This window comes from Aphanomyces invadans, assembly GCF_000520115.1.
Source record: "Aphanomyces invadans strain NJM9701 unplaced genomic scaffold supercont1.9, whole genome shotgun sequence".
NCBI classification, from domain to species: domain Eukaryota; phylum Oomycota; class Saprolegniomycetes; order Saprolegniales; family Verrucalvaceae; genus Aphanomyces; species Aphanomyces invadans.
Window position 1 is genome coordinate 523,369 of NW_008580154.1, and position 11,605 is coordinate 534,973.

General features: G+C 52.4%; 6 protein-coding genes across 6 annotated transcripts; 1 reads left to right on the forward strand and 5 right to left on the reverse strand.

Moving 5' to 3' along the window:
• Positions 1–698: 698 nt before the first annotated feature.
• H310_05339 (cystathionine beta-synthase) lies at positions 699–3,291 on the forward strand. The gene is made up of 7 exons (XM_008870029.1): positions 699–784; positions 842–914; positions 971–1,103; positions 1,158–1,408; positions 1,674–1,898; positions 1,959–2,222; positions 2,282–3,291. Exons 1-7 carry the CDS (start codon positions 720–722, stop codon positions 2,774–2,776), a joined length of 1,506 nt encoding a protein of 501 aa, XP_008868251.1. The 5' UTR covers positions 699–719; the 3' UTR covers positions 2,777–3,291.
• On the reverse strand, positions 3,198–4,391 carry H310_05340 (hypothetical protein). Its single transcript, XM_008870030.1, has one exon. It carries the CDS (start codon positions 4,209–4,211, stop codon positions 3,372–3,374), a length of 840 nt encoding a protein of 279 aa, XP_008868252.1. The 5' UTR covers positions 4,212–4,391; the 3' UTR covers positions 3,198–3,371.
• A 522-nt stretch (positions 4,392–4,913) lies between these two features.
• H310_05341 (hypothetical protein) lies at positions 4,914–5,619 on the reverse strand. The gene is made up of 3 exons (XM_008870031.1): positions 5,175–5,619; positions 5,065–5,114; positions 4,914–5,014 (listed from the first exon to the last, which is right to left on the reverse strand). Exons 1-3 carry the CDS (start codon positions 5,602–5,604, stop codon positions 4,967–4,969), a joined length of 528 nt encoding a protein of 175 aa, XP_008868253.1. The 5' UTR covers positions 5,605–5,619; the 3' UTR covers positions 4,914–4,966.
• A 1,318-nt stretch (positions 5,620–6,937) lies between these two features.
• Positions 6,938–7,523, reverse strand: H310_05342 (hypothetical protein; the record flags this gene model as incomplete). The annotated part of the gene is made up of 4 exons (XM_008870032.1): positions 6,938–6,988; positions 7,044–7,093; positions 7,139–7,439; positions 7,488–7,523. The coding sequence occupies 4 exons, from the start codon at positions 7,521–7,523 to the stop codon at positions 6,938–6,940; spliced, it is 438 nt and encodes a 145-aa protein (XP_008868254.1).
• A 477-nt stretch (positions 7,524–8,000) lies between these two features.
• On the reverse strand, positions 8,001–8,615 carry H310_05343 (hypothetical protein; the record flags this gene model as incomplete). Its single annotated transcript, XM_008870033.1, has 3 exons — positions 8,001–8,095; positions 8,147–8,435; positions 8,496–8,615. 3 exons carry the CDS (start codon positions 8,613–8,615, stop codon positions 8,001–8,003), a joined length of 504 nt encoding a protein of 167 aa, XP_008868255.1.
• A 1,527-nt stretch (positions 8,616–10,142) lies between these two features.
• H310_05344 (hypothetical protein) lies at positions 10,143–10,696 on the reverse strand. The gene has a single exon (XM_008870034.1). It carries the CDS (start codon positions 10,603–10,605, stop codon positions 10,243–10,245), a length of 363 nt encoding a protein of 120 aa, XP_008868256.1. The 5' UTR covers positions 10,606–10,696; the 3' UTR covers positions 10,143–10,242.
• Between the last annotated feature and the right edge of the window lie 909 nt (positions 10,697–11,605).

Sequence of the window (11,605 nt, forward strand, 5' to 3'; positions counted from 1 at the left end):
GGGTCTTTTCACGTTGGTTCGTGATGGCGGGTGACATAGCGAGGTCGCTTGGTGGCATGGGCAACGGAAGCATCGTTAACTCTTTAACTGCCTTAACTCAACAAAACTTCGAAAAAACTTCGATCGAAGTTATGGAGGACTTGCGAGAAGGACAGTTCTCAGAAACAGGACTCACGAGAAGGATTTTCTCGCCGTACCCCTCCACATTTAGGTGGGAGGACTTGTGTGGTCTGTCACATGCGATTTCGTACTTGAAGCTAGCTAGAATCACTGGTGGGGAGTACTCGCAGCTAGAGTTGGATGGGTTACTCTCCCCACGGCCCTCCAGACAGGCTTTTTTGGGGGCTGAACCTTCGTTATTCCTATGTAGCCCTTGTCTGTGCCCGCCAGACGAGCGCGACGGCCCCGAGGCGCGCCTGGCTCGAGAGACCCCTACGTTTGCCTGAACACCACAGCAGCTGGCATTGTGGCGACTGCTTCCTGATTCCGCCATCAGAACTAGTACATCGCTTTAATTGGCTGAAAATTGATTCTGGTTTTATTAGTTTTGATTGGCTATAATTGAAGGATAAATCAACGATGATTCGGCGGCCACAGTTGGATGCACGGCAAGGTTGCCACACTTTTCGATTCGGTTGCTCGTAGGTAGGTCATCCATCACAAGGAGCCGCGGTCGGTCGACGATGATTCATCGTGGAGTAGATCACAGATCGACAAATATGCCCAGCACTCCTTGCACCAACACGTCTTGCTTCATCAAGACTCCTCACTCGCACGATGAACGGTACGCGATCATCGACGAGGCCTCAATTTCGAACACGAATGACCCCATCGTCTGTAGCTGGCGCGAACCCAAGATCCTGAACACGATCTTGGACCATGTTGGCAACACTCCTTTGGTCCGCATCAACAAGGTACGCTCATGGCAAACCTCGAATTCCCGCTCCTACCTTCAACTCGTTGGCGTTAGATCGCGGAAAAGGCCGGCCTCAAGTGCGAATTGCTCGCCAAGTGTGAATTCTTCAACGCGGGTGGGTCTGTGAAAGATCGCATTGGCAAGCGCATGATCGAAGACGCCATGGCCTCGGGTCGTATCAAGCCTGGTATGTAATTAGCACTCCGTATTCACCGAATTCGAAATGACTGGTGGAATGCAGGTGACACGCTGATTGAACCTACGTCGGGCAACACTGGCATCGGTCTTGCCTTGGCCGCTGCTATCTACGGCTTCCGCATGATCATCACCCTCCCCGAGAAGATGTCCCAAGAAAAAGTCGACGTGCTCAAGGCGTTGGGTGCCGAAATCATCCGCACACCTACCGAAGCCGCGTGGGACTCGCCGGAATCGCACATTGGGGTTGCGAACCGTTTGAACAAAGAAATCAAAAACTCGCATATTTTGGATCAAGTACGTCCACTGCCACAGTGTTCGCAGCGTGCGCTGTGACCCTTTCAACGTGTCTCTATCCGAGTGCATTTAGTTCCGTCCGGACAGATGTCGCCATGTCGCGTGCTCCGTTGTTGGCGCATGCATTCGGCATTGTGTCATTCCAATTCGATTGACGTCTTGCTTTGCATTGCCGGCGTCGTGACGTCGCCGATACTGATTTGCATTGTGCATCCGCCGTCGATGTGTTGCCTCATGTCCATCCATCTCATGAGTCTCTGTCTAGTACACGAACCCGTCCAACCCGTTGGCGCATTACGACCAAACGGCCGAAGAAATCTTGGAATCGTGCGGCGGCCATGTCGACATGCTTGTAATTTCGGCGGGCACGGGCGGCACCATCACCGGCACGGCCAAGAAGATCAAGGAAAAGTGCCCATCAGTCATTGTCGTCGGTGTCGACCCGAAGGGGTCGATCTTGGCCTTGCCCGACTCGCTCAACGACGAAAACGTATGTCCTTCACGCTGAAGGGAATACGTTCATATAACAGTTGCTTGTCCAATGCGGTAGCGCTTGAAGTCGTACCAAGTCGAAGGCATCGGGTACGATTTCATCCCGGACGTGCTTCACCGCGACGTCGTCGACAAGTGGATCAAATCCAACGACCAAGACTCGTTCGTGATGGCGCGCCGCATGATCCGCGAAGAAGGGCTCCTCTGCGGTGGTTCGTGTGGTTCGGCCATGTCGGCCGCTGTGATTGCCGCTAAGGACCTCAAGGCCGGCCAAAAGTGCGTCGTCATTTTGCCCGATTCGACGCGCAACTACATGACCAAGGTTCAAAGTCTACTTGTGTCGAGAGGAAGATCTCATGAGATACATGCTCTCCCTTGTAGTTCTTGTCGGACGACTGGATGTACGACCACGGATACGTCCAAAACTTGGACAAGAAGCCCGCCAACCAAGCGTGGTGGGCGAAGAAGGTCGTGTCGGAGCTCCCACTCAACGTCCCGTACACGATCACGTCGTCGCTGTCGTGCAAGGAAGCCGTCGACATCTTGAAGCGTGAAGGGTTTGACAACCTTCCTGTTGTCGACGAGCAAAACGCGATCGTGGGTGTGATCTCGGAAGGCAACTTGACGGCGCAATTGCTCCCCGGCCGCATCTTGCCGAGCGACCCCGTCTCGAAGGCCATGTACAAGCAGTTCAAGAAGGTCAACACCCACACGACGTTGTCCGAGTTGAGCCGCATCTTCGACAAGGACCACTTTGCGTTGGTCGTGACGGAACAGCGCTGCTTCTCCGCCGGTGGCGTCGTTGAAACCAAGAGCGTCATCTTTGGTGTTGTCACCCGCATCGACTTGTTGACATTCATCACGAATCAAGAGTAAACTCGCGAATCTGACGTGTTCCATTTTGTCTTCCATGTCGAACACGCCAGATGGGAGCTATGAAAGTCGAAGGAAGGGCTCTCCGTCGGACCATCGTGGCCCATGCAACCCCCATCTCCACTTGGCAGTCCGCTTTCGACCTGGTCCATGGAGGAGCCGCCCCCCAACCACACCCGTTCTTGCTTGTACCAAAGAGACATTGATGAAATATGCATGGGATTTCCCTACCAACAACAGCAAGTCACACGGTGCGTTTTTGATCTGGCTCACGCGTGGAGCAAGGTATGCCGAGGGAGCACCACAACGGCATCCTTCTACGCGAGCAATCGGCAAGCGAGTCGGGCGCTTCAGTGGGTGCGGCGGTCACACCTTTAAAGTCAGGTGAGTTCGCTCGCATGATGGGCAAAGGCTCGAAAAGCGTACCAGCGAAGTGGAGGACCAGGACGGGGCTTGATGCGCTATTGAAGATAATCACACTAGACAAGTGCGGGTAATAGTGTGGCAATGGAGCCGAACGTTTAAAGTTCCGGGGAAGTGTCTGCTTTCCTCCAATTTTACTGCATGTTGCTTGGACAGTTTGAAGCAACTGACCGAGTCAAGTTGCATCCCGCGACTCAACTACTAGAATCAGCCATTGGTGCACGACGATGGAAAGAAGAGGCAGCAGCCACATGAGCTGCAAAAGCGTTGGATGGGATGTGTGGAGGGGGCAGGAAGACGGCGACGCCGTCTCGATTGATTTGGAGACGAACGATTCGTTTGGATGCCGGGCTTGCATCCACTCTTGGATCGATGGACATGGTGGAGTGTCGTCAACTGCCGTGGCGCCAAAGAGCGAAGATTCTAGTGGTGTAGGGTGGTTCGGATGAATGAGAGGAGGCGCACTCTTCATGTGGAAGTGGCCATCGTGGAATGGGACCAGGTCGGCGCTGTTGGTTGTATGGCTACCTGTGGTGGAAGTCGACATTTCATGGAGTGCCGAGGCGCTCTTCAGACCCTTGGCTGTAAAAGAGGCGTCGCACACGCTGTGGGACTCTACCAGCGCCAAAAAGCATGGCCCACAAGCATTTTTGAATAGCTCTTCCCGAGTCGACCACGACGGGACACACTCGAGCAACGAGTGGCATGGCAGGCGGTGCCCTGCTGCACCAGCTACCTCGCGGCGCGCCCAATCACGGATTGGATGGGGTTCTCGGAAGATGCTCATGGAAACGTTCACGACACCACCGCATCCATCGAGGAGGTGGCATGACAGAGAATGTGTGCCTTCCTTTGCCAGTCGATGCTCGGACAAGTTGAGATCAAAGTGGCCCAGGTCACGTTTCATCAATCGTTTGGACCCCACCAGCTGCACATGAATGCGCAAGTGCGTCTTGGTGCTGACGTCAAAGGCAAACGTCGCGTCTTCCCATGCTGGGTCGGTTGTACTTCCCATGCACGACTCGCTTTTAAAGGACCGGCCTCCAGCCGTGACTACCGCGTGGACATTGCGCACGGATGGCCCCGGTGCGAGCGACGCGCTGTGCAGCGTTAGCACGAGCTTGGTAGGATGGCTTGAAGGGAGCAGGTTGAAGAAGTTGTGGATGGATCCGTCGCCGCAATGTGTGATGCCTCGACAGATTTACTGATATTGTCGAAATAAAACGTTGTACGTACAAACTCACCAAACAATCGTTATACTTGAAGTAATTATGACTATTTTAACTGGTATTTTTTTTAATGGGTTCTGGACCATTTCATCGTGGGTTTATCGAATAAAAACATGTTTATAACATGAATACTACTACTTGCACATGCGTTTCCACACCACGCTGTGTCTGACCCACCAAACGCGCGACACCGTGGAATCCACTGGGCATTTCATGGGAAGGCTCTTCCCTGGGGCGATGTGAGTTCCCGCCGCTTGCACACGTGTACCAAAGCGACGTCTAGCCGCGCTGATTCGGGCTTCACAGGGTCACGACGCAACACATTGGTTCTTCGGTCGCTGTGGACGGCGCCACGCAGGAAGGCATGATGTCCATGCGCGGACGCATGTGGAGTGGACCCCACCGTCCGCACCTCGATTCCATTGGATGATCAAGATTACCATTGCTGACTAGCCATGATCCTGAACAGCCATGAACTGTCTAACAACCCGATCTTCTACTTTCTCCAAGTTAAATGTCTTACGGAATCGAATGGACTGCATTACTTGACCTGCTTCAGCCCTTTGTCCTTAAGTGCATCGAGCATTTCCTAATTGATGCGTCATGCATGGACAAAACAAGATGAATCGACTAAGATACCTTGGCCGTGCACCATGCATTGGTCTTTAGTTTCGAAAACACCAACTCATCTACGCAGCACCACGACATCTCCATCAGCCGACACCACGTCAGGAAGAACGTAACTTTACCGTTCAAGTAGACCTCGAAGGCGCCCGTCTTGACTAAGTACTTTGAAAATCCGCCAAGTGCCCCTGCCGCCAGCAACGTCACCCCTCGGTAAGTTCGCAAGCATGACAGAACTTCAAGGCCATGTGGAATAGGCACAACTTGCACAATATGTTCGCCGGCGAGGAGGAATGCCATCACGAGAAACGGAAGGATGCCGCACACCAGCGACAACAACGCCCTCCACTGCGGCAGCGTGTAGATGCGGCTGTCGATGTGGCCATCCATATGAGGAAATGCCTTCTTCACTGTGAAAGCCAGGTCCCGCGCATGATTGGCATACTCCGAGTGGGCGCAAAATTCGACGCGGATACGGTCGTTCTGTGTCGAGCCACCTGTGCTTTGGGTCGTCGTGGGGGTGGCGGTCGAGTTCTTGGCGTCCTTTCTGGCCATGATGGTGTTGCCGTCGTGTGTTTTGAACAATGACCGAGGGATCCTCCATCGATTCCATCGAGATTCGATGTAGAATTTTTTACTTGAACAATTAATACATGACGCATAGGGCGAATCCAGGCACTTCAAGAGGAACCACCGCAATGAACCCACTGATGGTGGCGAAGTCATCCTTGACAAAACGTGAGTGAGACTTAGTAGGAATTCGCACTTGAAGGAAATATCCTGGCCAAGTGAAGAGAAACGGTTTTACCTAAGTGCGAGTCACATGAATGTTCTATTCATGTTTTGTCAAAATGGTCTCAGGTTTTGGCAAACTTCCTAGTCCATATACTTTGCAGGATTATGTATCTGGTCTCGTTGACAGTGAACCCGGCGCTTTGGACTGTGACGTCCATCAGACCAAATTGGCAGCGCCACGCCCCTTGAGTTGAGATATTGCGACTGCACGCTTCTGACTAGCTGAGCACAGAGGACTCACGGGGGGATATTCCACATGTTTCAACTCGACAGATTCCCACGACGAGAGCACTGTGCAGTCTCCTCGACGAGAAGAAAAGACCGTGGAGCTCAACAGGACGCTCACACATATACTTCCTCCATGGTGCCGACATCGAATGCATCCCACCATTGCAGGGCTGCCCATCGTGCCGAAGCATGTTGTCATGGGTCGATGGCACCGTGGTGGTAAAAAGAACTTGACACATTTGTCCATGAGGCACAGGCCGTTCGATTTCGTATTCACAAAGACGAGACCGCTCGGTGTTCGTGGCGTGCTGGTTTCGTCCGCGCAAACCAACTGCTCGACCTGTGGGCATTTATGTGATGTCGTGTGCGCTGCCAAGTTGTGGAGATCGATTTTGTAGGAATGGCTCTGGTGATCCAACGCGCATGTACTTCTTGTTCGCATGCAGGCCATCCACGGTTCATCACCGCGGCTGCGTCTCCAAGCCTGTCTATATCAACGACGCCATCGCATGGGAATTGCCAGCGAATGCAGATGTAGAGAATGTGAGTGTCAAATGAAATGGTCTCTATGTCAGGGTTTCGATCATCTCGACTGAGCGGGTGATTACGTGCTCTGATCAATAGTCCGAACTGTATTCTTTCCGCTGCCTACTCGTGCATGCCTGTTGGTACACACACCACTCGGGCAACCCCCATCGCCGAGTGGCTGCACCAAATGAAAGTGCATGCCGGCAGAGCCGTCGCATGTCGAAGCTTGCTCCATCGCGGCCACCCAATTTACATGGTTCGTGGCGGCAACTTCATTCAGTCGACACATCGACCCAGAGTGAACTAATTCGTCTTGAGCAACATGGCATTCGCCGCGCTATTCCTTGCCCTTTTTCAAACCCTTGGCGACGAGAAACCCGACGACTTCCTAGACACGCAAGCAGTGAGCATGATGCGGTCGATTCTTTCGGTGGTGGCAATACCGCCGTTGTAGGAGCACGATGGGATTCCAGTTTGGAGAAGATACGCTTGTCTACACCAACGATGAAGGAAGACGTTATTGCGGATGGATATGCACCATTTAGGTAGACTTCAAAAGCGCCCGACGACGACAGGTTCTGCGAGATGACGCCGATAGCCATGAACACCATGGTGGCGATAAACCGATGTTCCTTCAACGCATCAAACAACGCCGGGCCAAACGGAACGCCGAGGGTAATGAAGAAGAACTCGCCAAATAGTACAAGGGTAAGCCCGATCCATCGTAACAAACTCAGGGTCGTTGCCACAGTAGAAACCTGGCCCGAGGGTGTGTAGACCTTGCCTTGAATGCGGCCAGCAAGTTGGGGGAAGATCGATTCCAGGGATTTCGCCAATTCCTGGAATCGATCGGCGTAACCTCACGATGAGCAGTACTCAACCCGCACGACGTCTTTCGTCGGAGGTGCATTCGCGTCGGCCATGATGAGAGAAATGTAGTGGATTTGTGAGTCGTAGAATTTTTTGTATAAATTGCGTAGTAATTGTCGTTTGGCGTGAAAAAAATATCGAAAGCTCAGGTTATAGTTTAATGTGAACTTTTGTCGTCATTCTTTGAAATGCTACATTATATTTTGTGAAACCCAAATATTTTTGTCATGATCTCTGTTTCGACAAATTTTACACAAGCCCTTCATGGCACCACGGCACTACCATTCCACGGGAAGGTCAAGCGCTACGGTGTATAGCTGGCATAGCCCAGAGGAGAGCGCGACTACCCCCGTAGCACGCTCGCCGTGGCCGCCAACTTACTCGCGTCGCATCACATGCACTTCATGTTCCAAGACACACAGTCACAAGGCGTGATTGTTGTGTGTCCTTTCATTCCGAGTGCACGTGTTGACCAGTGCGTGAAATATGTCTGTGCCAGCAGCACTTGGAAGCACCTTCAAGATCGATTCCTAATGCCTGGACAATCCCTTGGCGCTCAAAAGCTGGACGAGTTCCTGCATGGATGGCCACCGATTCGCCTGTATCTTGGAAAAGATGAGCTCGTCTACAGCCACAGAGGAGGTCAAGTTATGCACGATGGCAGGTCGTAACGTACCGTTGTAGAACACCTCAAACGCACCCGTCGTCAGCATCGATTGCGACACGGATCCGAGGACCATGAGCACACCAAACGCAACAAACTTGTTTTCGCGCATTTGGGTGAACAGGTAAAAGTCCGCGGGTAGGCTCAGAGCCGACAAGATGTGCTCCCCAAAGAGGAGGAGAGCAAAGCCTGCCATTTGGATATACCCGATGCAGGCGGCAACGTTCTGTTTCCAGACGGGGGCTAGGTGGTACGCGCCTTCGACGCGACCGATGAGGTGGGGGTAGTTGGTTTCGAGGTGCTTGGCCACTTCGCGGTAGTTGTTGGCGTACCCTCAGGACTGGCAAAACTCGATGCGGACCTTGTCATCCACGAAGCTTGTGACTTTCTTTTGTTTCTTTTCTTGGAGCTGCTTCGCGGTCGATGTCGTGACCAGTACGAGCAGGGCCAGCATCAACAGCCAGCGGACCAGACGCGACATGCTTCTTGGTCGTTTTTACGGTGGCGAAGGACCAAACTCACATCCGCTTAATTCTTCGATATCCGGATATGAACTGAACGAGTAACTCCCGTGCAGGCGATTCCACGCTCTGCGATGTCGAGGTGTCGAGTTCTCTGTAACTCAACCGGGCACCTCGGGTCACTTGGCGGTGCTAGCTTCGGACAAGCCCCCCCAGTACACCTCTCTGAGGCAGGATGACGATGGTAAGCAAATACACAGCAGTATAATTGCCCGAAACAAGCACGAACCGAGCTCTCCACTTTTCCGTTTGCAAGTTCGTCAGGATAGAGAATTCCCTCCATGCTGACTCGACTTCCTCATCCCGGTCTGTAAATCACATATGCGAAGGGTTACTTCCTCGTTATGCGCTGTCGACGGCGGCTGCGCCATCGTGGGTGGCTGGCTCGGCATTACATTCTGCACGCTCGGTCCGAGAAGGTGTGTACACAACCAAACAGGTGCAAAAGCGCGTGTTTATGTCAATTTCTTTCAAATTTATGGGGTCATAGATACACTCAGTAAAAATCCTCCGTCTTGCGTGTAAAGATTTGGCTTAAATGCGATGATTGACAGAACAAGCCGAATGTGGTGTCAACCCCACCTTTCTCGTGCAAGCGGCGTTTGATTGGCTGACTGCGAAAGGTCAGTTTCATGCGGTCACAAGACGATCACAAGATATTCAGTGCCGACGATGCCAGCGCTCCGTCAGGACATGACGAACTCCATGAATATCGATACCGCCATCCCAACCCTCCAGCTTTGCACAATGTTCGCGGTTCTCCTTGTGTCGCTTGCGGTTCTGTTCGTTGTGGTACGGTGGATATGGAAGAAGAAGCCGCGCATCACGGACGCGACATGTCGAGGGGAACGATTGCCGCTAAACAATTCATCATCCCCGCATAGCTCGCAGTCCACGCCGAAAGATGACATTTCGATTGTCAAATCTTGCGACACTAAACCAGTCGGAGCAATCGAATGGGTTCGCGCAATTGGCACCACGATCGTAGTCGGCGTTTCCCTTGTCGTGATGTGGTTCTGGTGATCTTGCATGCGCAAGTGGCCATACATCCAATGTATATACCCTCCAGGAACATCATTGCAGCCGCGCCTTCGCCTCACTGCTTTGCTCCGCATGTTGCACCACCGGGACGACGAAATTATTCACAACCCATGCATGTGCGCAGAGCACCTTGCTACGAAATTTGTTCGCGCTCTCACCCCCAAATAATCCATGAATATTGAACTTGTTTGCTTGAGGTGCTTGCACAGCCATTCTCTGTTCCTTGACTCTGTGTTATGAATGCGCCGAGGAAGTTTTGGGCTAGCAACCATTGACAAGCCAGGTCCTGGGAGTTGTCGAGTTGCAAGAATACTGGGTGCGTGAGGTTGGGCCGCCATGCTACATACATGCTGATCAAAGAAGGCGTATCATTTCGCTGGCGGTCGCTTGAAGACAGGATGGCCAAACGATTGCTTTGTACAGGCCGTTCAAAACGTGCGAGGAGGTGGAACGAACGGTGGTGCTTTTTAGACTAGATGCAACTCGCAGATGAATGCAAGGTGCATTATAGATGGTGATACTAGATAAATAACTCATGAAGGGCGCTCATGCAGCACACGCCGTGGGCCACGGGCGGACGATTTCAATGGACAGGTCTTCTGCCAAATGTTCTTCCGGGTTTCGGGGTGGTTCAACTGGAACCATCTCGACAGGCTCATTTGGATCTGCTGTCAATTCTGGCTGTGCGCAGTCCATGACGACTTGCTCGTCGCCTGCTTGGACCTCCTGTGGGCTCTCAACGACGGATGCACATGGTGACTGCTGCTGTGCGAGCTCGACAGACGTACAGCGATGGCGATAGGGGGTCACTGCGCGCTTGACCCACATCTGGGGGGTTCGTTGAGGCGAATGCGTCACTTCGACGGTGCAAGTGAACGGTCGGTACGACGTGAGCTTGGACGTCACCATTGGAAGTACGGGTAGTTGTTGCCCTGCGCGATGTCAAATCGAAAACTGGCGGCGGGCGACTGGCGCCATGGCCCAGGAAATTTGTGCGTGAAAGGAGTTGGGGCTCTCACCCCATACTGTAGTTGCGACACACTACAACTTGCCGTTTTGGTTGGCTCGTTCTCCTGCAGCTGAGTTGAGGTCAGCAAAATGTCCCCTCCCACCTTGGGCGAGGAATTCCAGTTTCTTTTATGGCTTTAGCAGTTTGACGCTCGTTACGATTTTTATGGCCGATATTCCATAATAATACCAAGTTAGAACAACTTGTACCGTGGTTAAAGTTGAATGCAAATCTATAAACGAATTCGTCGTACCACACCAGCACTTGGGGAGGTGAAATTTTCCGACTTCGTACGGGCGCAACGGAGGAACCACCGGCGATTGCTTGAGCGGAGCTCGCGCCGGCGATAAACAATTGCTCTGACCTCACTGAATTTCATGCAAAACGTCATGGATATCCACCAGAACATGAGTTTTGCGTACATTTTCAGGCTGGGCAAGTCTTGTGCGATGCGGTGCTGTGTTGGCCAAATTTCGTTCTGGTCTCTACCTCCAGTTCCCCCAACAAGCGCGTGAGTTCGGGCAAGAGCGTACGGTACCACGAACCGCCTCGCCGTTCGAGAACTTTTTGCAGAAGTATTCAGAATTAAGCGTCGAATTGATACACTTAAAAGCAAACGTGTAAGTTTATGAATGGTACCATGATTTTGACAACGTTGTTGTGGATATGAAATTCGGGCGAAACTATGGCACATGAACACGCCCAATGGTGCATGGCAAGAGCCCCTTGCTGCTGCAAGTCAGAACACCCTGTTCTGTCGAGAACATCCCCACTGCCCTGTCCATCAGGTCGCAGGATGGTCCTGCAACAGTAGGAGGTTTTTTGTGCCTTTTAGAGGCTTTTTCCTCATGTCGTAGTCAGTTGCAGCGAAGGCCACGTCACATCATTAGGATGTCGTGA

What these genes read in the sequence shown, in the direction of transcription:
- H310_05339 (XM_008870029.1), top strand. Translation starts at nt 720, where the DNA reads ATGCCCAGCACTCCTTGCACCAACACGTCTTGCTTCATCAAGACTCCT. An exon ending in ACTCGCATATTTTGGATCAA is followed by an intron (nt 1,409 to 1,673) that starts GTACGTCCACTG and finishes GTCTCTGTCTAG; the next exon opens with TACACGAACCCGTCCAACCC. An exon ending in CGCGCAACTACATGACCAAG is followed by an intron (nt 2,223 to 2,281) that starts GTTCAAAGTCTA and finishes TCTCCCTTGTAG; the next exon opens with TTCTTGTCGGACGACTGGAT.
- H310_05340 (XM_008870030.1), bottom strand. Translation starts at nt 4,211, where the DNA reads ATGGGAAGTACAACCGACCCAGCATGGGAAGACGCGACGTTTGCCTTT.
- H310_05341 (XM_008870031.1), bottom strand. Translation starts at nt 5,604, where the DNA reads ATGGCCAGAAAGGACGCCAAGAACTCGACCGCCACCCCCACGACGACC. An exon ending in CTTCGAGGTCTACTTGAACG is followed by an intron (nt 5,115 to 5,174) that starts GTAAAGTTACGT and finishes GGTGCTGCGTAG; the next exon opens with ATGAGTTGGTGTTTTCGAAA. An exon ending in ATGCATGGTGCACGGCCAAG is followed by an intron (nt 5,015 to 5,064) that starts GTATCTTAGTCG and finishes CGCATCAATTAG; the next exon opens with GAAATGCTCGATGCACTTAA.
- H310_05344 (XM_008870034.1), bottom strand. Translation starts at nt 10,605, where the DNA reads ATGGTGACGTCCAAGCTCACGTCGTACCGACCGTTCACTTGCACCGTC.